The 24,587-nt window shown below is 37.3% G+C and overlaps 1 protein-coding gene across 1 annotated transcript in view; it reads left to right on the forward strand.

Annotated features, from left to right (window-relative positions):
• Window positions 1-24,587, forward strand: part of AP3S1 (adaptor related protein complex 3 subunit sigma 1) — a 67,685-nt gene that overhangs the window by 1,011 nt on the left and 42,087 nt on the right. The window contains exon 2 of the mRNA XM_060093271.1: window positions 23,780-23,871. Within this exon, the coding sequence (XP_059949254.1) occupies window positions 23,780-23,871 (92 nt within the window). The remainder of the gene's footprint in view (window positions 1-23,779; window positions 23,872-24,587) is intronic.

Here is a 24,587-nt window from a genome sequence, read left to right on the forward strand (position 1 = left end):
TGGCGAGGATTGTAGTTTGACCAGTTAGAACTGTGATGCTATACCTGAAAGTTACCATTTCAGCGGCTGGTTTGGCATTTTTCTACGTAAGGGAGTTTGCCCTAATTTATAGTTTTCCTTTCTCCTTACGAAGAATAGTAATATCTGTTAAACTCTTTTAGAAGTGTAAATATTGTTGAAAAATGCAGAAGATTTTAAGGTAGTGAAGATAAGTAATTTATCAGTGTTTGAGGGAGGGTTACAGACAGATGTGCTTATCTGAGGGCAAAATTCACCACTATGTAGAACACAATATTAGGCTCTCAGTGGTGGGATTAATGTAGAGATAATACCTATTGCGTAGTATTGGGCATTTTGCTTAGAGCCAAAAAATGAGCTTTCAGCTAAATACTGAAAGTGTGCCAAGGCTAACACTTTTATGCAGATAAATCCCAGATGGAAATCATTCCTGCCGTTAAAAATTAAATATGAAATGTCACTTTGCCTAAAATGATAATGCAGTCTGTGGAGGTGTTAGCTGAAGTGAGAAATCTTGAGCTCATTCCTCATTTCCTTAAGTAGTTTTGCTTTTGCTGGCGATAAAGAATATTTTCTACTACTCCTGTTTGGTTTTAGTGTAGCATAATTTAAATACTAATGCTCTAAGAATTCTACATCATTCTTTAATCCAGGATAAAATTCTAGTTGATTCTTCTGAGTGGAAAAAATCCCCTTGACTTTACATTGTTACCCATTTGCCTAAAATATAGTACTGTACTAGCCTTTACTGAAGGAATCTTTCCTTTAGCCATTTTGCCTGTGCCATCCATTTGCAGTGTAGAAACAGTGTGTTCCAATAGTGAAACAATTTTAAAATGTGTTTTTCCATATCTCCACTTAATAACTAAGCACTATTCAAAGTAGAAGATTTCGTGGCTAATCTGTAATATCAGTGTAACCACTTCTGTAGCGTACAATTTAACCACATACAGAAAAATGTATTGAATTTGGAAATCCAGGAATACATCTTTCTCTTGTCCAGTGATGGCAACAGAAATATCTTTTACCTTTACTCAGTAGGTAGCAGTGAAGGTTAATGTGGGAGGAGACAGTTGTTGCAGCAGTGGCAGCTCTGGTGTCATTTTTGGTCATTTGCTCCATGACAGTGTTATGGGGGGGGGCAGGGAGCTAAGAGATGTAAAAAAGAAGAATCTAGTGGTTGCTGGACGTGTGGAAATGGGGATGCTAGGAACTGTTATTGGTCTTTTATAAATTGAGTTTTGCCAACTGTGTATTTATTTTTGTCATTCAGGAATAATGTAAGCTTATTTATTTATTTATATATTTGCTTTCTCTGATAAATCATAACCCGTTTGAGGGCAGAAATCTTTTTCATTCAGTCAGTTCATTTATTCACTCTTTATTCCATTTGTTTGTCAGCAAATGTTGATGTCTTGCCTACCATGTGCAGGCAGTGTTTTAAAATTTGGAGGTGAACAAACAGATAACTTCTGCTCTTTCAGCAGGGGCATAGACAAAGCTAATAAGTAGAATATATACCATGCCGGATAATAATAAGTGCTGTGGGAAAAATAGAGCAGGGAAGGGTGATAGGGAATGCAAGGATGACACTTTAAAATAGGATAGTCAGGTAAGTTTTCACTGAGAAGGTAATATTTGAGCAAAGACTTGAAGGAGGTGCGAAAGCCAGCCTTGCAGGTATCTGGGGGAAGTTCTTTCCAGGCAGAGGAAGCAGCAGATACAAAGGCTCTGAGGAGGGAATGCCTGTTTGAAGAACCTCTCTTATTGGAAGAATAGGTGCCAAGATGACTGGCCTGGCAAAAGCAGACTATGTAAGGAAAGAGGAGTTGGAAATGAAGTCTGCATGTACAGGGCATCAGAGTTTATTCTATTCTCACTGCCTGGAATGTCCTTCCCTTCCACTGCCAAATGTCTAGATTCCAGGCTTAACTCAAACATCACTTAAGCATCCACTGAATCCTTTTATCTTGCTTAAAGACTTCTCTTGGATTTTATTTTTTTTATAGCAAAATCTCTTAGGATTTTATTTTTATCTTTATTATAGTACAATATTCTGTTTCACATCCCAAAATTCCTTGGGGCATTCTAGATTCCTTAAAGGAAGGTATCAGGTTTTAGATATATTTGTGTTACCCCCAGCAATCAACATTCAGCCTTGAATGTAAAGAACTCCATACATCTTTGCTAAATGCATTCATCAGAGTTTCCTACCTTGAGATGGAGTGTGGATTAGAAATGATTTCCTAAGGTTCCTTCCAACTCTTTTTTTTTTTGGCTGCGTTTGTCTTCATTGCTGCACGCTGGTTTTCTCTAGTTGCAGTGAGCTTGGGCTACTCTTCATTGCTGTGTGCGGGCTTCTCATTGCGGTGGTTTCTCTTGTTGAGGAGCGTGGGCTCTAGGCGCGCAGGCTTCAGTAATTGCAACGTGTGGGCTCAGTAGTTGCAGCGTGCGGGCTCAGTAGTTGTGGCTTGCGGGCTCTAGAGCGCAGGCTCGGTAGTTGTGGTGCATGCGCTTAGTTGCTCCGTGGCATGTGGGATCTTCCCAGACCAGGGCTCGAACCCGTGTCCCCTGCATTTGCAGGCAGATTCTTAACAACTGTGCCCCCAGGAAGTCCCCCTTCCAACTCTTAAAATTCAGTCCTTTATTAACTAGAAGTTTTAAGAATCCATGCCTTTAGGACAGAAGTAATGATGAAATAGCTGTAACTGCAACTGTTTCTGTTTTTAGTTGAAAGAAGTCTTTAAGAAGTAGATATCCAATAATATTGACAGTTTTTAGTTTAATTTATTAAGGGATATCTAGGTGTGTGGCTGGGGTACCAGTTCTGTACTCTGATAGGATGCTGAGGTTTGAGTCCAACAATAATGATTTGACACTGAGGAGTTTGAAAACTAACCATTTGCGAACCAGTTTCCCTTAGTGCATTGGATTTCCATTTCTTATTTATCCTCCCTCATGATGCAACAATTTATATGTTCATCTTTACCCTTTAATAGTACAGATTTCCAGTTCCCGCTATAATAGATTTTTAGGTTTGATTGTGCCTCCAACCTGCTGTTATGTGAGGGACATACGAAGTCAAACCAGTTTTTCTAAACTGAAGTTTTTGATTCATTCTGCTAGAGTCAGACGTTAAGATTTCAAGGGTGGACTCAGAATGCATCCACTTTTTTTTTTTTTTTAACATTTTACTGGAGTATAATTGCTTTACAATGATATGTTAGTTTCTGCTTTACAACAAAGTGAATCAGTTATACATACACATATATTCCCATATCTCTTCCCTCTTACATCTCCCTCCCTCCCACCCTCCCTATCCCACCCCTCTAGGTGGTCACAAAGCACCAAGCTGATCTCCCTGTGCTATGTGGCTGTTTCCCACTAGCTATCTATTTTACGTTTGGTAGTGTATATATATCCATCCACTCTCTCACTTTGTCCCAGCTTACCCTTCCCCGTCCCCATATCCTCAAGTCCATTCTCTAGTAGGTCTGCATCTTTATTCCCGTCTTGCCCCTAGGTTCTTCATGACCTTTTTTTTTTTCCCCTTAGATTCCATATATATGTGTTAGCATACAGTATTTGTTTTTCTCTTTCTGACTTACTTCACTCTGTATGACAGACTCTAGGTCCATCCACCTCACTACAAATAACTCAATTTCATTTCTTTTTATGGCTGAGTAATAGTCCATTGTATATATGTGCCACATCTTCTTTATCCATTCATCTATCGATGGACACTTAGGTTGCTTCCATACCCTGGCTGTTGTAAATAGAGCGGCAGTGAACATTGTGGTACATGACTCTTTTTGAATTATGGTTTTCTCAGGGTATATGCCCAGTAGTGGGATTGCTGGGTCGTATGGTTGTTCTATTTGTAGTTTTTTAAGGAACCTCCATACTGTTCTCCATAGTGGCTGTACCAGTTTACATCAGAATGCATCCACTTTTGTTTTCACCTTCTGTATCCTTGAGCTATGACTGCAGAAGTTCAAATGTTTTTCTTGGTTTGTTTCTTTAATTGATATTTAGCCATAGCAACTTGGCAACAGTAAACTTTAGTGTTTTTATATTTGCTTGGCAATATTTGTGTATTACTATAAATGACTAATGAGATTTATATTTCATAAGCTAGATATATATATATATATTTTTTTGTTTTGTTTTGCGGTACGTGGGCCTCTCATTGCTGTGGCCCCTCCCGTTGCGGAGCACAGGCTCCAGATGTGCAGGCCCAGCGGCCATGGCTCACAGGCCCAGCCGCTCCGCGGCATGTGGTATCCTCCTGGACCGGGGCACAAACCCGCATCCCCTGCATCGGCAGGCGGCCTCTCAACCACTGTGCCACCAGGGAAGCCCCACCAGATATATTTTTACATAACCATCAAGCAAGAGAAAAAAAAAATCTCTGGAGTTACGATTCTCATGTTATCAATGCACCATGGCATATCCTGTGGTGAATATCTGTAATAAAATAAAAGTGTTTTTTTATATTAATTATCTTAGTTGTGTCTACACATATAAAAAATTGTGTATGTATAAGCATGCGCACAAAGTGCAAACAGGAAAGTTTTCAAACTCTTACATACATGAGTTGTCTCAATATTCATATAAACTATGTCTGATTATTAAGTTGTTTGTCAACCAAATGCAAGCCCTAGAAGGAACTCTCAGATTGTTCTTTCCTTTTTTTTTTGAATGTATTTACATAAAAAATATAAAGTGTAAGTATGTATAACTTTTTTTCTTTTAAAAAAATCTTTAAGAAAGATGCATTGGTGTTTACTGATGTCTTTTTTTGGCAGCTATTAAGACAACATGACAGATGGCATACTTAAACTTATTTTTATGACGGAGACGTAGTTGTCAACAGTTCTAAGTATTAATTAAGGTATTAACACATATTAACATATAGTATTTGACTTTTGTTAACAAGATAATTCAAAATGGTTTGATTTCCTTCCATATGTGTTAGGATGCTTTTGGCTAGTAAGTTGGGTTTCATGTAACCTGACTCAAATTTTTTTAAAAAGAACTTTGTTAGGATACAGAATAGTAAGTGCAGACTAGTAGACAAACTACAAAATTATTTGATTCAGCAAATCAATGACTTCATCATAGACCCAGTTTCTTTCTCTTTCTCTGCCCTCCTCTTCACAAAATTGATGTCCAAATCAGTTGTAATCAATAAAATGCACAAGGAGAGAGTGATCTGTTCCTGTAATCCTGGGCTGTGTGTTTCCCTTCAGCCTGATTAGTTCTACCCAAGACCAGTAACAGCTTATACGAATGGGGATCCACCCTTGCAGCTGAGGAGGTTGGAAACATGAAGAAAATTGGTGTTCTGTTGGAAAGGTGGAAGAGAAGAGTGGATGTGGGTAGGCAAAGAAGTGTCCACTATTCTCTCTTCATTAGCTCACATTATTTCTTTTGAATAGGTAGTTTTTTCCTCTGTAATTTTAGATTGCTTCTGAGGATGTTACTATCAGGAATGGTTCTTGATAATACGTGGTTCTGAACATGTGCCACAAAAGATCTTACTTAGTTCAAGGTATTCCTTACACCAATGGATCATTGAAAAATTCAAATTCTAATATAATCACAATTTTTGTGGGTAGTATGCTTGAAACTTGCTTTAAAAATTAAGATTAATAAACCTGTTGAAAATTGTATTGAAAGGAAGAAATAAAATGTTCACCATTACAGTGATTTTTTTGGTTTTGGGGAAAAGGTTATAAATAGGACAGTGTTATAGTTCATTCCTCTGCCTTTCGGGACTGGGAAAGGTCTTGTATAACGTGGCTGTATTATGTTTCTTTGGTAAAGCTGATTGTTCAATTATTTATTGTTTTAATTTTTAAATAAGTTTCTTTATTGTGATTACATGGAAAATATTTAAGTTTTAAGGTCACTGGGGGACTTCTGGCAGTGCAGTGGTTAAGACTCCACGCTGCCAATGCAGGGGGCACGGGTTCGATCCCTGGTTGGAGAACTAAGATCCCGCATGCCACATGGCGTGGCCAAAAAAAAAAGATCACTAAGGACATCCTTGATTTTACCACCCATCAATAACTATTGATAGTGTATTTCTTGTTTATTTTTTCTTAAATTTTTTCTTCCAGAATATTCCGATGAAGAGTATATACCCTTTAGACATTACTAACACAAAGAATGCATTGAAGCTGTTGTTGGATTTATGGAACATTTGTGGCTTTAAGATAACCAAATATCTGGTTAATGTCTGGCTGTTCTATTGTTAAATGTTTAAATACAATAGTGTATGTTAATTGCACTTTAATAATTTGCATGTATTTTTTTCTCTGTGTATATCTTTTTTTTCCCCCCCCACATAGTTTAACTTCTGTAAGTAACCTGAGTGTATCAGGGCCCTTCCCTTTTTTGATCCCAAAGGGCAATATTTGCTAATTTTTGTTATAAAGTCAAAGAATTCATTCTTTAACACTTGGAGTTGTCTTTGTGCTTTTTGGATTATGGATTTCTTCACAGCTGCTGCTAAGCCAAGGTGATTCTGAGTTGTAGACCATCTAGAGGAGCCAGTCCCCTTCCAGTTTCTTGTTGTGTAAAACTCTCAAATTAGGATAAATTACATGTTTTTTCCTGGCCCATTCAGCCATATGAGCCTTCCCCTTACCAAATCCTTTGAACTGCAATATAGCTAAACTACTTTATTTACTGAAGGATCAGGCAATGCTCAAGAATACTGCAGTGTAGGAGGAATAAAGGCCGGTATTCTAGCCATCAGGTGTTAAGTTCTTAAGTCTCCAAGGGGAGGCACATCTGGACTTAGTCCTTTGAAAGTAGGAGTGGCCTTTTTGGATACTATCTGACCTGCCCATTTCACTCTTTACGCTCTCTTCCTCTGCCCATATTCCTTCAACAGATATCTATTTGTTGTTTGTACGCCCCTGTTCTAAGCACTGCTAATATTGTAATGAGTAAGACTGATGTCCTTCCTGCCCTATGAGTTTACATTCTAGTGATAGGAAATAGGCAATGAACAAATTATGTAACAACTGTGATTAGTCTATGAAAAAAAACGAAACAGTGTAGGGGGATAGAGAATGATGGGGGAGAGGCTATCTTAAATAAAATCATCAAGGAAAGCCTCTTTAAAAACCTGACATTTGAGAAGAGAACTGAATGAGGTGAGGGAGTGTTTGAGAACAGCTGAGGAAAGAATGTTTCAGGCAGAAAGAGGTTCAGGATCCCTCAGATGGGTCCGAAATTTGTGTTGAGGAATAGCAAGAAGGCAAGTTGAGTGCTCACAGGGAAGAGTGGCAAGAGATGAGTCAGAGAGAAAGACAGGGACAGATCACGCCCATATGCCAAATCACACAGTCTCTTCAAATCTTTCAGTCTGATGACATCATCCCTAACATGCTCTCCACAAGAAGTGGTATTTCTCCTTGAATCCTACTTGTATTTTGCACAATTGAACAATGCCTCTGGCCTCTGCAGGAGAGTCAGTGTTGCTCAATAATGAGACTCTGCTCAATTATTTTCTTCTCTACCTGGTTTGGAGAGGTAGGAGAACTAACCTAGTGAATGAAGGTAAAAGTGAGTGCTCAATTCTGTGCAACCTCTATACTAATGAGACCAGTAATCAAGCTGGTTTTGTTTCCTAAGTAACCTGTGAAGTAATACAGCTCAAGAAAAAAAGCATTTATTTTTCCCAGACATCTCACAGCCTTGATTATAGAAGAGCAAAATTTATGTGACGCCACTAAACCACCTCTAATATTGTGCGAAGCATCTACATCTTTTCTGCCTTGCTTCGAGCCTTGTCATTCAAGAATCAGTAGCTGTCAGTCATTGTTCCCTTTGTTACCCAGAAGGAGAGGGCTCTTTATCTGTGTGTCAGACGCACTGAATTGTTTTGATGACTATGTGCTGTCTAATTAAGTGGGGAAGACTGCTAGTGTATCCCACCACACATATATTCTTCCATTTCCTGTCATCAATATATCTTAGTGTAATTGTTACAAAATAATTTTTTATGGTGCTAAAATATATGTAATCTGAAATTTACCATTTTAGGTAGTATATAGCTCTGTGGCATTAAGTAAATTCTCAGTGTTGTGTAGCCATCACTAACCCTCCATCTTTAGAACTTTTTCATCTTCTCCACTTGAAACTTTGTACACTGTTAAACACTTAACTCCGCATTCTCCCCTTCTCCCAGCCCCTGGTAACCACCATTCTCCTTTCTGTCTCAATGAATTTGACTACTCTAGGAATATCATGAAAGAGGAATTATACAATGTTTGTCCTTTTATGACTGGCTTATTTCACTTAGTATGATGTCTTCAAAGGTTTAACTATGTTGTTGAATGTGTCAAAATTTCATTCCTTTTTAAGGCTGAATAATATTCCATTGCATATATGTATGTGCCACACATTGTTTATCCATTTATCTGTTAGTGGATCCTTGGGTTGCTTCCACTTTCTGGCTATTGTGAATAATGCTGCTATGAACACGGGTCATAGGATACATTTCTCTACTGACTAGTAACGTTGAGCATCTTCTCATGTGTTTACTGACCATCTGTGTAGCTTTTTTGGAGAAATGTCTGTTTAAGTACTTTGCCCACTTTATAATCTGGCTGTTTGATTTTTTGTTGTTGAGCTGTTCTTTATGCATTCTGGATATCAATCCCTTATCAGATATATGATTTGCAAATATTTTCTCCCAGTCAGTGGTTTGCTTCTTCACCCAAGGAATGGTATCCTTTTTCAAAGGATAGTGTCCTTTGATGCACAAAAGGTTTTAATTTTGGTGAGGTCCAACTTACCTTTTTTTTTTTCTCTTGTGCTTTTGGTGTTATATCCAGAAAATAATTTTTTAATGACCACATAATAGTTTGTTGTCTAGTGTATCATAATTTATTTAACCAGACTTCTACTGTGGACTTTTATTTTGAAAAATGTTTTTTTAAATGAAGATTGAATAAGAAAATACTTATAAAACGTGATGCATAATAAAGACTCAATACTGTACCTAAATAAATAATAACTTTTATTACTACTTTTATTATTATTACTTTTATTATTACTACTTCTTTCTAATTCCTATCCTTGGTTGGAAAATTATATAATTTAGGGACTGTAGAACATTCCAGAGATTGTTCTCAGATACTCTGTTTCCTCAAAATGAATTGTAGACCTTATTTTGGAATGAACTTCCTTCTTATTACAAAATACAAAGTCCTACAAGATTCTTCCAGAGAAGAGTTTCATTGAGAGATGTTTTAAGGAGAAAGTTAGCTAAAAAACTTGCCCAGCTTTTTTTTTAAAGAATTACCTAACATTAAAAAAACTTTAAGATATAATTTATAATTCACATACTATAAAATTCACCCATTGAAAGTGTACAATTCAGTGATTTTGTTTTTGGTAATCATGGTTGTGCAACTATCACCATAATCTAAGTTTAGAACATTTTCATCAAACCAAATGAAACCTCATACCCATTAATAGTCACTCCCCAATCTGTACTCCCCCCAGCCCCTGGCAACCGCTGATCTATTTTCTGTGTCTTTAGATTTGCCTATTCTAGACATTTCATATAAATGAAATCATGAAATATGTAGTCTTTTGTGGTTGGCCTCTTTTCACTTAGCATGATGCTTTCAAGATTCACTCGTGTCACAGCACATATCAGTACTGCATTCTTCTTTATGGCCAAGTAATATTCCATTGTATAGATATACCACATTTGTTTATCCCTTTATCAGTTGATGGATGTTTGAATTGTTTCTACTTTTTGGCTACTATGAATAGTGCTGCTGTGAACATTCATGTACAAATTTTTCTGTGAACATATATTTTCACATCTTTTGGGTGTGTATCTAGGAATGGAATTGCTAGGTCATACAGTAACTTTGTTTATTAATTGTTTAAAGAACTACCAGACTGTTCTCCAGATTGTCTATTCCATTTTACATTCCCATCAACAATGTATGTAGCTTCTAATTTCTCCATATCCTCATTAACTCTTTTTTTAAAAAAAATATTTGTTTATTTATTTGGTTGTACCAGGTCTTTGTTGCAGCAGGTGGACTCCTTAGTTGCAGTTTACCGGCTCCTTAGTTGTGGCTTGCCAGCTCCTTAGTTGCAGCTCATGGGCTCCTTAGTTGCAGCATGTGAACTCTTAGTTGCAGCATGCATGTGGGATCTAGTTCCCTGACCAAGGATTGAACCCAGGCCCCCTGCATTGGGAGCACGGAGTCTTAACCAGTGTACCACCAGGGAAGTCCCTAATTAACTCTTGTTATTTTATTATATGTCTTTTTGATTCTAGCCATCCTGGTGAATGTCAAATGGTATCTCATTGTGATTTTGGTTTGTATTTTCCTAATGACACTGACAGTGAGCATCTTTTCATGTGCTTATTGGCTGTTTGCCTATCTTTGGAGAAAAGTCTTTTCAAATCCTTGGCTCATTTTTAAGTTGGGTTTTATGTCTTTTTGTTATCGAGTTTGTAAGAGTTCTTCATATACTCTGGATGCAAGTACCTTACAGATGTATGATTTGTAAATATTTCTTCCTGTTCTGCTATTTTCACTTTCCTGCTGATATCATTTGCAGTGCAAAGGTTTTTAATTTTGATGTCCAATTTATCTATTTTTTCCTTTGCCTGCGTTTTTTTGCACATCTAAGAAAGATTTGTCGAATCCAAGGTCGTATAGGTTAGTACCTATAATTCCTTCCAAGAGTTTTGTAGTTTTCTTACCCTTAGGTCTGTGATCCTTTTTGAGTAAGTTTTGTGCAGGGTGTGAGCTAGGAATTAACGTTATTTTTATGCATGTGGCTATTCAGTTTTCCTAGCACCATTTGTGGAAAAGACTATTCTTTTCCCACTGAATTGTCTAGATACCTTACTCCAACTTTCCTCCCCAAATTTTACTTTGTTTTTGAGTTTTCAGACCTTTCAGCTTCCACCACTGTTCAGGCTCTCTCTTTAAATATTTCAAACTCTGTCTATCACCTTCTCAGCTGTTTGTTATTTAAATTAAATAATAAGGTTTTTGCCACTGAAAGTGGGAAACAGTTTAGTATGGTAGATGTTAATTTTAGAGTGTTAATAATAGCTGTCATTTATTGAGTGCTTTCTTGTGCTAAGTATTTTTAATACAGTTTTATACATTGTGGGGGAAAATGCCAGAGAGTTCAAAGAAATTTAATGAAATATCTGGGCAAGTGTTAATATAATTTCTGTTGCAGGTGCCCTCTTCCCTCCTTGTTGTTTGGGATTTAAGGGTAGCCCCATGATGACTGCTTGTTCTTTATACACTCAGGCTAAAGTGAAGCCTACTCACATATATCAAGTCTCCAGCCAGACTTCCTGCTTGGGAGAGGTCTGGCAAAAAAAACCACTGAATTTTCTTTGCTGGGGCCTTCTCTTCTTCATGATTCCTAAATGTTGGCGTGCTCTGAGGCTTAGTTTTCAAACTTCTCTTCCTTTTAGGAAAAAGACAGTCCTCTTCCTTTTGCAAAATGAACTAATTATTCCTCATATATGCTGCTCGCTTTCTTGATTCCATGCTTTGGCCCAAACTTTTCCTTCTGCCTCCAATATCATGTAACTTCACATTCCCTCTTCTCTGCATTTCTGAATTCTATCTGTTCTTTAAGGCCGTCCCTAGATATCTGTCACTTTTCTTTGAAAATAATCTTGCTGCTGAAAATCATTTGTTCCCCTTCTTATAGTATATTATTTGTGCTGTTCTTATGTCAGGGATTGCCCCCTTTTATTATAAAGACATCTATTTCTTTTTTGAAATACAAAAAAGGCAAGATATAGAACATGAAATAAAAATATTAAGTAGTTATATTCATTTTATTTCTTGCTTTAAGCTCTTTGGGAAAAGAAACTTTCTCTTTATCTTGGTAATTCTTGATATTCTAACATTCAGTGGAGTGAATGAATGCATTTTTTTTTTAATTGGCTGCATTGGGTCTTCGTTGCTGCTTGTGGGCTTTCTCTAGTTGCGGCGAGCGGGGGCTCCTCTTCATTGCGGTGCGCAAGCTTCTTATTGTGGTGGCTTCTCTTGTTGTGGAGCACAGGCTCTAGGTGCGCAGGCTTCAGTAGTTGTGGCACACGGGCAATAGGCATGCAGGCTTCAGTAGTTGTGGCACACGAGCTCAGTAGTTGTGGCGCATGGGCTTAGTTGCTCCGTGGCATGTGGGATCTTCCGGGATCTTCCTGGACCAGGGCTCAAACTCATGTCCCCTGCATTGGCAGGTGGATTTTTTTTTTTTTTTTTTGTGGTATGCGGGCCTCTCACTGTTGTGGCCTGTCCCATTGCGGAGCACAGGCTCTGGACGCGCAGGCTCAGCGGCCATGGCTCATGGGCCCAGCCGCTCCGCGGCATGTGGGATCCTCCCAGACCGGGGCACGAACCCGTGTCCCCTGCACCGGCAGGCGGACTCTCAACCACTGCGCCACCAGGGAAGTACGGCAGGTGGATTCTTAACCACTGCGCCACCAGGGAAGCCCGAATGAATGCATTTTAGAAAAAAATTCTTCGTGTGTGGGAGGGAGGGAAGAGGATAATGACATATTTACTGTTTGATTAGAGGAAAGTTTGGGTTTTAAAGTTGCCTTTTATGATATATGTGTAGGAACAAGGAAGAAGCATAGGAAAAGATAAGGTTTTATTAGTGGGATACTGAATTTTTAAAATTTAGTTTTCAGTATGCATTAAGAAGTATTTAAAATAAAAGTTGTTGCCTTTATGTAACTCTAGTTGTCTTTAGACTGATGTAATCTAGGAGTTGTGACCGACTGAAATGTATGTATACCTTTGTTATGAAACAGTGTTAGGAAATCTCATCAGCCTGAGGCAAGCTCTAAGCTTCTTTATGAAAGCTGTTAAATTAAATTGATTTTTAAAGAAAGGGAAGTTGTCTTATGTAAGCAGAGACTTAATTTGTTTAATTTTAACTTAGACTGGTTATTTGATTAAAATTTCAAGACTTCTTACCAGTATTGATTTTCTTAGTTGAGTATTGCTTGGTATTTTAAGAAAGATGATTCCAAGTAGCAGTCTTGAAGTTCATATGAGAAATTCTTTTCACTGTTAAAATAGTGAAACATAATTAAGGTTTAGCATATTTAACCTTTTATTTGTTTATAAACAATAATATAATGCAAAAAGATAACTTTCCTTAAAATAAAACTCCTCTAAGACCTTTACACTATCATTAGAATTCTAACAAGGCCTGGAGGTAGATTTTCTAAAGTAAGTCAGTGTTAATCCATGCTTATTATGTGCTAGCTGTTGTTTTTAAGAGCTTTATATATATTAACTCAATCTTCACAACAACTTATTCTTGCTACAAATGAGGAAAACTCAGGCACTCAGAGAGGTTAAGTAACTTGCTCAAAGTCACCCAGTTAATATAGACCATATTCAGGAATAAACCCCAATAGTCTGGTTGCAGAATCCATACTCTCCTCCCTCCCTTTTTAACTTTTAGTTTGCTTATCAAAGTTATACATTAGCATAGGTTAAAGAATATAATAGTTCTATAAGGTTTATAATGAAAAAACAACATGGTCTCATTTCCCCCTTCCCACAGGTACGTACTTTTATTTGATAACTCAGTGATTATTACATGTCTCTAAATAACATGCTTGTTTTGTTGCCTGATTTTTCACTTGTGGGCATGATCTGTTGACTTCTGCTATTGAAAATGATTATTTAGCTCCTTTTCCACCCCTCCCGCCCAGCATCTGTATCCTACCAGTCCTTTCATAGTTATGTCATAATTTTGATTAGATCAGTATTTGGTGTTTACATTAATTTCTTGTGTAAACATCCTCAGCTGAACCATGTTGTAAACTGTGCTTAGTTTTTCCTTTCCTGACATTTCATTTTCCTTGCGGATACAGTCGCCTTTTCCTTTGATCAAGTTTTTAATTTACTTATCACTAATTCATGTCTTTGCCAGTTGTCTCAGTCATATACATCTTCTATCAGTTTCATGTTCCTGAAGAAATCCCTCCTGGAATCCTTTGACTAGGTCCAACCTGGACCTGTTTTATGGCAGTCATATTAGGATCTTTGTTATCTTAGGTATTCCTTTTGCCTATTCCTGTGTTGGATCCCTTGTTGCTTGATTTTTTTTTGGTTTATTACCTTACCATGGTGGAGCTTACAGGAGTTATCCTCCAGTAACTTCTTGAGAAAGGTCATGGGAGGTAGATTTTTTTTGAGATCTTGCATGTCTGAAAAGAGTATAACTTTACATTGACTGCCTATAGAATTCTTGGTTGGAAATAACTTTTCCTCAGAATTTTGGTGGCGTTGCTCTATTACCTTTTAGTTTCCAGTATTGTTATCAAAAAGCCTGATGCAATTCTGATTACCTGTTCTTTGTGTATGATCTGTTTTTACTGTCCAGAAAATATGTAGTGTCCTGTTTGTCAGCAATTTCTAAAGTTTCATAGACCCTTGCTATGAGTCTGTTTTCATTAGTTGTGCTGGATTCTTGACGGGCTCTCTAATTCTGGAAGTTCTTGTTTTCTTTCCTTGAAAAATTTCTCAGTTTGCTCTCTTCTCTTTTTGAATCTCCTTTTATTCAGCATTCCTCTGGATTGTTGTTCTACTTTTGTTATCCTTTCTCTTCTATTTTCTGTCTTTCCGTCCTTTGGTCCTATTTTTTGAATGATTTTCCATTCTTTCCCCCAAATTTTAAAATTTCTCCGTATATTTTTAATTTACGTGAACTCTTTTTAAAAAATTTCTGAATGTTACTGTTTTGTGGTATGCTGTTCCTGTTCCTGTTTCCTAGTTGGATTATCTTTTCTTATCTCTCTGGTATTAATGATATATACTTAAAAATTTTCTTCTTCCTACTTGGTTTGTTTCCTCTCAGTTGCTTTTCTCCCCTACTTTTGTCCTTAGCTTTTATGTTCGAGCTGTCTTCAGATGTCCACTAATCTTTGGTTGACTTCTGTGTAAAGATAGGATACTGAAAACTAATTGGAAACGCTGAATCCATGAGTAGAGGTTATCTATATGAGCTTTACTTGAGACAGTGTGGCTAGGCAGTTTAGCTAGGGTAACAATTGCTGTAGCAACAATCCCCCCAGTCTTAGTGCCTTAACATAATAAAAATTTATTTCTCACTCACATAAAGTATAGTATTGGTGTTTCTGATCAGCTAGAACCTTCTTTGTGGGCATTTATTTGTCATTCTTGAGATGGTGTTAACGGAACTTCTGCATCTAGTTAACATGGAAGACTGTGCAGGAATTTTTATGAGTGAGGCTTAGATGGTGTATTGTTTAATTTATTTAATTTATTTATTTTTGGCTGCATTGGGTCTTTGTTGCTGCATGCGGGCTTTCTCTAGTTGCAGCGAGCAGAGGCTACTCTTTGTTGCGGTGCTCAGGCTTCTCATTGCGGTGGCTTCTCTTGTTGCAGAGCACAGGCTCTAGGCACGCGGACTTCAGTAGTTGTGGCATGTGGGCTCAGTAGTTGTGGCTCGCGGGCTCTAGAGCACAGGCTTAGTAGTTGTGGCACACAGGCTTAGTTGCTCCGCAGCGTTCCCAGACCAGGGCTTGAACCTGTGTCCCTGGCATTGGCAGGCGGATTCTTAACCACTGTGCCATCAGGGAAGCCCCTACATGGTGTATTTTAAAAATTTTTTTATATATTTTTAAAATTAAAAGAAGTTATTTTTGAAGTATATTTGATTTACAATGTTGTGCCATTCTCTGCTGTACAGCAAAGTGACACAGTTAAACACATGTAGACGTTCTTTTTATTACATTCTTTTCCATTATGGTTTATCACAGGATATTGAATATAGTTCCCTGTGTTATACAGTAGGAGCTTGTTTATCCATCCTATATATAGTAGTTTACACCTGCTAATCCCAAACTCCCAGTACTTCCCTCCCCAACCCACCTCCCCCTTGGCAACCACAGGTCTGTTCTCTATGTCTGTGAAACTGTTTCTGATTTGTAGATAGGTTCATTTGTGCCATACTTTAGATTCTACATATAAGTGATATCATATGGTGATATCATATCATTTGTCTTTCTCTTTCTGACTTCACTTAGTATGATAATCTCTAGTTGCATCCACGTTGCTGCAAATGGCATTATTTTGTTCTTTTTATGGCTGAGTATTTTTCCATTGTGTATATGTACCACATCTTCTTTATCCATTCATCTGTCCACGGACATTTAGGTTATCTCCATGTTTGGGCTATTGTGAATAGTGCTGCTATAAACATACGGGTGCATGTATCTGTTTGAGTTATAGTTTTGTCCGGGTATATGTCCAGGAGTGGGATTGTTGGATCATATGGTAATTCTATTTTTAGTTTACTGAGGAACCTCCATACTGTTCTCCATAGTGGCTGCACCAGCTTATCAGTACATTGGCACCAACACTATAGGAGGTTTCCTTTTTCTCCACACCCTCTCCAGCATTTGTTATTTGTAGACTTTTTAATGATGGCCATTCTGACTGGTGTGAGGTGGTACTTAACTATAGTTTTGATTTGCATTTAAAGAAGGCATACAGATGACCAGTAGGTACATGGGCAGTGTATTTTTAACAACTGGCTCACTTGGGAGGAAAGAACTCTATTTTGTAGTATTGGCTACATGATGTAAGTGCTCCATTATGGTCAGTTTCATGCTACCAGCATGATGTGGTGACATCATGTGACTGAATGCAGAAATGGGAAGAGATAACGCACTGTTGTTTTCAATTGTGCCAGCTCTGGTATACCACTGCAACTGCCTACCACATCACGTTGTCCAAAACTGAGTTGTGTGGCTCCCTTAAATTCAAGGGAGAATGGAAAATATTCTTGAATTGTGTGCTTGGGAAGTAGAGTTTGGTGAACAGATAACAGTTTCTGCCAAAGTTGGAACCTCCAATGTCATTAACTTTAGATCTAGGTACAGTTCCTGGAGAAGTTTGTTCCAGGCTTTAGCCTGGAGGGTGACGAAGGTCTAACTGTAGGAATTCTGGGAACTGATTGAAGAAAAGGACTAGAGATTTCAACATCTGGCTTGTTGACATTTTCTTAATCCCCCTGTTTTCAGTATGGCCTGGTATTTACTTATACTGTTGCTCTAACAAATGACCACAAACTCAGTGACTTAAAAACAACACAAATTTGCAGGCATACCTCATTTTATTGCTCTTTGCTTTATTGCACTTTACAGATACTGTATTTTTTACAGATTGAAGATTTGTGGCAACCCTGCCTCAAGCCAAGTCTATTGGCGCCATTTTTCTAACAGCATTTGCTCACTTGTGCCTCTATGTCATATTTTGGTAATTCTCGCAATATTTCAAAAATTTTCATTACTATTATCTTTGTGATAGTGATCTGTGATAGTGATCATTGATGTTACTGTTAGAATTGTTTTGGAATGCCACGAACCACACACACGTAAGAGAGCGAACCAAATGTGTGTGTTCTGACTGCTCCACTCACCAGCCAATCCCCTATCTCTCTCCCACTTCTTGGGCCTCCCTGTTCCCTGAGACACAGCAATATTGAAATTAGACCAGTTAATAATCTGACAGTGGCCTCTAAGTTCAAGTGAAAGGAGGAGTTGCATGTCTCTCACTTTAAATCAAAAGCAAGATATGATTAAGCTTAGTGAGGAAGGCATGTTGAAAGCTAAGGTAGGCTGAAAGTTTAGCCTCTTGCACCGGTTAGCCAAGCTGTGAATGCAAAGGAAGAGTTCTTGAAGGAAATTAAAAGTGCCACTGCAGTGAGCACACAGATGATAAGAAAGTGAAACAGCCTTATTGCTGATGTGAAGAAAGTTTAGTGGTCTGAATAAAAGGTCAAACCAGCCATAACATTCCCTTAAGCCAAAACCTAATCCAGAGCAAGGTGCTAACTCTTCAACTCTATATTAAGGCTGAGATAGGTGAGGATGCTGCAGAAGAAAAGTTTGAAGCTAGCAGAAGTTTAAGGAAAGAAGCCGTCTCCATAACATGAAAGTGCAAGGTGAAGCGGCAAGTGCTGATGTAGAAACTACATTGAGTTATCCTGAAGATCTAACTAAGATAATGAATGAAGGTGACTGTACTAAACAACAGATTTTCAGTGTAGACAAAAGAGCCTTCTGTTGGAAGAAGATGCCATCTAGGACGCGCCTGGCTTCAACGATTCAAAGGATAGGCTGAATCTTTTGTTGGGGGCCAATGTAGTTGGTGACTTTGTTGAAGCCAGTGCTCATTTACCATTCCAAAAATCCTAGGGCCCTTAAGAATTATGCTAATGTTATGCTAAAATTGTGCTACTCTCCTTGTGTTCTATAAATGGAACAACAAAGCCAGATGACAGCACATCTATTTACAACATGGTCTACTGAATTTATTTTAAGCCCACTGTTAAGACCTACAGTTCAGAAAAAAAAAGATTCCTTTCAAAATATTACTGCTCATTGACAATGCAGCTGGTTACCCAAGAGCTGTGATGGAGATGTACAGTGAGATTCATGTTATTTTCATGCTTGCTAATACAGTGTCCATTCTGCAGCCCACAGATCAAGGAGTCATTTTGACTTTCAATTCTTCTTCTTTAAGAAATACATTTTGTGAGGCTATAGCTGCCATAGATGGTGATTCCTCTGATGGATCTGAGCAAAGTCAGTTGAAAACCTTCTGGGAAGGACTCACCATTCTAGATGCCAGTAAGAACATGATTCTTGAGAATCATAGTCAATAGTCAAATCATAGTCAATCATAGTCAATCATAATCAAAAGAACATGAGAAGAGATCATAATATCAACATTCACAGGAGTTTGGAAGAAGTTGATTCCAGCCTTCATGGATGACTTGCAGGGGAGGGATTCAAGACTTCAGTGGAGGAAGTAACTGTAGCTGTGGTGGAAATAGCAAGAGAACTAGAATTAGAAGCAGAGCCTGAAGATGTGACTGAATTGCTGCAGTCTCATGATAAAAAACTTGAGTGGATGAGGAGTTGCTTCTTAAGGATGAGCAAAGAAGTGATTTCTTGAGATAGAATCTACTCCTGGTGAGGATTCTGTAAAGTTTATTGTTACAACAACAGAGGACTTAGAATAATTCATAAACTTAGTTGATAAAGTATTTGCAGGGTTTGAGAGGACTGACTCCAATTTTGAAAGAAGTTCTCCTGTGGGTAAAATGCTATCAAGCAGCATTGCATGATTCCTTCTTTATGAAAGGAAGAGTCCATCAGCGAGGCAGACTTTACTGTTGTCATATTCTAAGAAATTGGCACAGTCACCCCAACCTTCAGCAGCCACCACCCTGGGGAGTCAGCAGCCACTGAGGCAAGACCCTTCACCAGCAAAAAGATTATGATTCATGGAAAGCTCAGATGATAGTTAGCATTTTTTAACAATAAAGTATTTTTAAATTAAGGTATGTACATTTTTTTAGACATAATGCTGTTGCACACTTAGTAGACTACTGTATAGCTTAAACATAACATATACTCACTGGGAAACCAAAATATTCATGTGACTCCCTTTATTATAATATTTGCTTTATTGTGGTCTAGAACCAAACCTTCAATATCTCCAAGGTTTGCCTTTATATACATCATATTTTATTTTCTTTACCCATCCATGGACACCGATGGACACATAGGTGGTTCCCATATATTGGCTATTGTGTATAATGTCCTAATGAACATGAGAGTGTTTTTATCTTTTCAAGTTAGTATTTTCATTTTCTTCAGATAAAAACTTGGAAGTGGAATTGCTGTGTCATGTGGTAGTTCTATTTTTAATTTTTTGAGGAACGTCCATACTGGTTTTCATAGCAGCTGCACCAATTTACATTCCCACCAACATACACAAGGGTTCCATTTTCTCCACCTCCTTGCCAATACTCATTATTTTTAGCATCTTTATAATCATTCTAATAGGTGTGAAGTGATACTTCATTGTGGTTTTAATTTGCATTTCCCTGATGATTAGTGGTGTTGAGCATCTTTTCATGTACCTTTTGGCCATCTGTATGTCTTCCTTGGAAAAATCTCTATTTAGATTTTCTGTCCTCATTTTTTAAATTGGATTGATTCTGTATTTTTGCTACTGAGTTGTATAAGTTCTTTATATATTTTGGATATTAACCTCTTATCAGGTATATAATATTTTCTTCCATTCAGCAGGTTACCTATTTGTTGATGGTTTTCTTTGCTATACAGAAACTTCTTAGTTTGATGTATTCCAGGTCTTATATTTTGCCAAGTCATTTTTCTGTTGGGATGTTTATCTTTTTCTTATTGGCATTTAATTGTTCTTTATGTATGCTAGCAACTATTCCTTTGTCAGTTTTTATGTATTACAGATATGTTTGTCATGTTTGTAGCTCTCTTAATTCTTTTTTCTGGTGTCATTTGAGCATTAAAAGTGCTTACTGGGCTTCCCTGGTGGCACAGTGCTTAAGAATCCTCCTGCCAATGCAGGGGACACGGGTTCGAGCCCTGGTCCAGGAAGATCCCACATGCAGTGGAGCAACTGAAGCCTGCACGTCTAGAGCCCATGCTCCACAACAAGAGAAGCCACCGCAGTGAGAAGCCCATGCACCGCAACAAAGAGTAGCCCACACTCGCTGCAACTAAAGAAAAATCCACACGCAGCAACAAAGACCCAACGCAGCCAAAAATAAAATAAATAAAGTTAAAAAAATAAGTGCTTACTTTTGATGTGATCAAATTTGCCAACCTTTTCCTTTATGGTTATCGTTATTTGTGTCTTCTTTGAAAGTCCAACACTATTACAATGTTATAAAGATATTCTTCTGTATTATATTTTTAAATTTTTGTAGCTTCACTATTGACATTTTTAATCAATCTGGGATTGATTTTTGAGTATGTGAGAGCTAGAAGTTCATTGTATTAGAACAAAAGAAAAATTTTTATCCTGGCACCATTTATGGAAATGCCCTTCCATCCTTGCTAATCTGCAGTGAGTATTCTGTTTTAAATTAAATAACTATATTTATATGTGGGTGTGTTTCTGGTTCCATCAGTCAATTTCCCTATTTCTGCACCAATATGTTGCCTTAATTACTGTGGCTTTACAATAATTCTTAATCTGGTCAGCAGGTCCTCTTATATTCCACTTGAGAGTGTCTTGTTATTCTAGTCCTCTGATTTCATATGTAAGTCATGAGAGGAGTCATATTTGGAGTCATAATCCGGTTTTCAAGTTCTCCCCCTACACCCTTGTTGGGATTTTGATTAGAATTGCCTTAAGTCTTTGGAGCATTTTGGGGAGATTGAGCATCTTTATAATATTGACTCATTCAGTCTATAAGCATTGTACATTTTTTTACTTACTTAGGTATTCTTTAATTTTTTCAGTAAAGTTTTACATTTTCTCTTGCATTTTTTGTTGTTACTGTTTCCTTTATTCCTAGGCACTGCATGGTTTTTGATGGTATCTTTTTAAAATTATATTTTACAACTCATAATTGCAGAATGTTAGAATGGCAGTAGAATTTTATATAATGTCTTTCTTTGTGTTCTTAATAAAACCTTTTACTAATTACAACACTTCTGTGTAAATTATTTTAGATTTTCTATGTGGAAAATCTTTTCATCTGTGACTGACAGTTTTGTTTCTTCCTTTGAAACTAATCCTTTGAAATTTGTTAATCATTTCCATGATTTTCTTTATAGTTTTATTTTTATCACCCCCAAATTTCTGTCACTACGTAATATTTAGTTTTGCCTGTTTTTGAATTTTATACTAATGGAATGATTACATATCATTCTGGTACTTACTTTTTTCCCCTGCTGTAGAGTGAATTGTGTACCCCCCACATCCACATTTTGAAGCCCTAACCCTCAATTTGATGGCGTTTGGGATTGGAACTTTGGGAGATAATTAGGTTTAAATGAGATTATGAGGGTGGGGCCCTCATGATGTGATTAGTGCATTTACCAGAAGAGATACCAGAGAACCTGTTCTTGCTGTTTTTCCCCATAAGGACATGTAAGGACACAGTGAGAAGGTGGTTGTCTTCCAGCCAAGAAGAGATCACTCACCAGAACCCAACTATGCTGGCACCTCAGTCTTGAACTTTTAGCCTCCAGAATTGTGAGAAAATGAATTTCTGTTAGTTAAACCTTCAGTCTATGGTATTTTTTTAATGGCAACTTGAGCTGTGGTAACTCTTTTTTTCCACATTGAACTTTTGAGAATCATTCATATTGATGGGTATAATATACTGATTTAATTTTTACTGCTTATAGGATTCTATTTTATAAGCATACCACAGGGACTTCCCTGGTGGCACAGTGGTTAAGAATCCGCCTGCCAATGCAGGGGACATGGGTTCGAGCCCTGGTCCAGGAAGATCCCACATATCGTGGAGCAACTAAGCCCGTGCACCACAACTACTGAGCCTGCGCTCTGGAGCCCACGAGCCACAACTACGGAAGCCCTCATGCCTAGAGCCCATGCTCCACAACAAGAGAAGCCACCGCAATGAGAAGCCCGTGCACCACAACACTTGCCGCAACTAGAGAAAGGCCGCACGCAGCAATGAAGACCCAATGCAGCCAAAAAAACAAAAAATAAATAAATTAATTAATTAAAAAATGTGTACCATAATTTATGTGTGGTTGATGGACATTTGGGTTGTTTTCAGCTTTTTGTTGTTGTTATGGTGCTTTTATGAACATTCTTCTACGTGCTTCTTGGTATACAGGTTAAGAATTTATTATGTATATGTAGTTGACCAATTTTCTTTTGTTTTTGACCTTCAAAAACAATGGTTTCGGGCCTCACTGGTGGCACAGTGGTTGAGGGTCTGCCTGCCGATGCAGGGGACGCGGGTTCGTGCCCCGGTCCGGGAGGATCCCACATGCCGCGGAGCGGCTGGGCCCGTGAGCCGTGGCCACTGAGCCTGTGTGTCCGGAGCCAGTGCTCCGCAACGGGAGAGGCCACAACAGTGAGAGGCCCGCGTACTGCAAAAAAAAAAAAAAAAAACAAACAAAAAAAAACAATGAAACAGTGGATTCATATGGGTTATCATTGTACTTAGGAGTGGAGTGCTGGATTGTAAAACTTTTTGCCCAAGTGGTTATACCACTTACCTTCCCACTGGTAGGATGAGTTTCTTTGACTCCACATCTTTGTCAACATTTGATAGTGTCATAATTTTACATTTTTGCTAATATGGTACATGTGGAGTTATCTCATTGTTACTTTAACTTGTGTTTCACTTCATTACTAATGAGGTTTACCATCTTTTTATTTGTTTATGGACCATCATATTTTCTTTCCTGTGAAATTCTTGTACAGGATTTTGCCCAGTTTTCTATTGCAGTGTTTGAGAAGCTGACTCTTTTTTACTGGGATATGAATTGCTTGGTGAATTTAACTTCATCTCTTTATTTCAGTTTACTCATTTGTAAAACAACGGGCTTTGACTAGTTAATATCTAGTGTCCCTTTTACTAGTGTCTATAATTCATGTGTCTGATATTTTTCTTGTTGGTTTTTGAAGCTGAGAAATAAGTTTTATTGAAGTGATAAACTAAAGTGCTGATTTTTTGTCTTGTTTTTAATTTTAAAATGTTAGGTTTTGTTTCTTTTAAAGTATGATAGGTTAGTTCTCCAAGGACTGCACTCTTAGATGAATTTCCCAGACAGATACTACTACCTTTTATTTTTTTAATTCTTATAATGCTGTTAAACCTAGAAATTAGATCCTAACATATATGAATTATTCTTTCTCAGAGTGAAGATACACAACAGCAAATCATCAGGGAGACATTCCATTTGGTATCTAAGAGAGATGAAAATGTTTGTAATTTCCTAGAAGGAGGATTGTAAGTAAAGCATTTCATGGACATTTCTAATCTTTGACTATATGAGTAAAATATATACTGTTTAATCGTTTTATCTTAAAATTTCCTAATTTGATTAATTGGATTGGGGGAATTAATTGCCGTTTATGTTAACTATAAATCTAACTTAAATAATTTTTTGAAGATAATCTTTTTCTTTTAAAAATTTATAAAGGCATTTTATATAAAGGTAATATATTCATATGGCAAAAATTCAAACATTACATAGAAGTATAAAATTTAGACCTAGTCTTCCTCCTCCAGCTTTAGTCCTTCTTCCCAGTTTCTTGTGTATCCTTCTAGAAAATTAATTTTGCACTAACATATAGAAGTATAACCTTAAAAATTTTTACTTATGGGATCACACATGTATGCTGGTTTTCATGTTGCTTGTTTGCACTTATACTTTGAAAAACTCTGCATATAAACCCATCTAAAGCAATCTCATTCTTTTTAATGACTACAGAGTACTCCTTAGGCTGAATGGACCTGTTTTCATAAGAATTTAGATAGCACCCTTTATTTTATATTATGATCAATTCTGATGTCTGCTTTTCTAATATATGTGTATGTCTAGATAGACAGATTCGAATTCAGCTAAGACTTTTCTATTTTTAAAATGAATAAATAAAAATTGCTTATGATTAGTTTGCCAACTATTGTAAATAGTTTTAAGTTAATGGGTTTCATGAAAATAA

Source organism: Mesoplodon densirostris, chromosome 3 (assembly GCF_025265405.1).
Source record: "Mesoplodon densirostris isolate mMesDen1 chromosome 3, mMesDen1 primary haplotype, whole genome shotgun sequence".
Taxonomy (NCBI): Eukaryota; Metazoa; Chordata; class Mammalia; order Artiodactyla; family Ziphiidae; genus Mesoplodon; species Mesoplodon densirostris.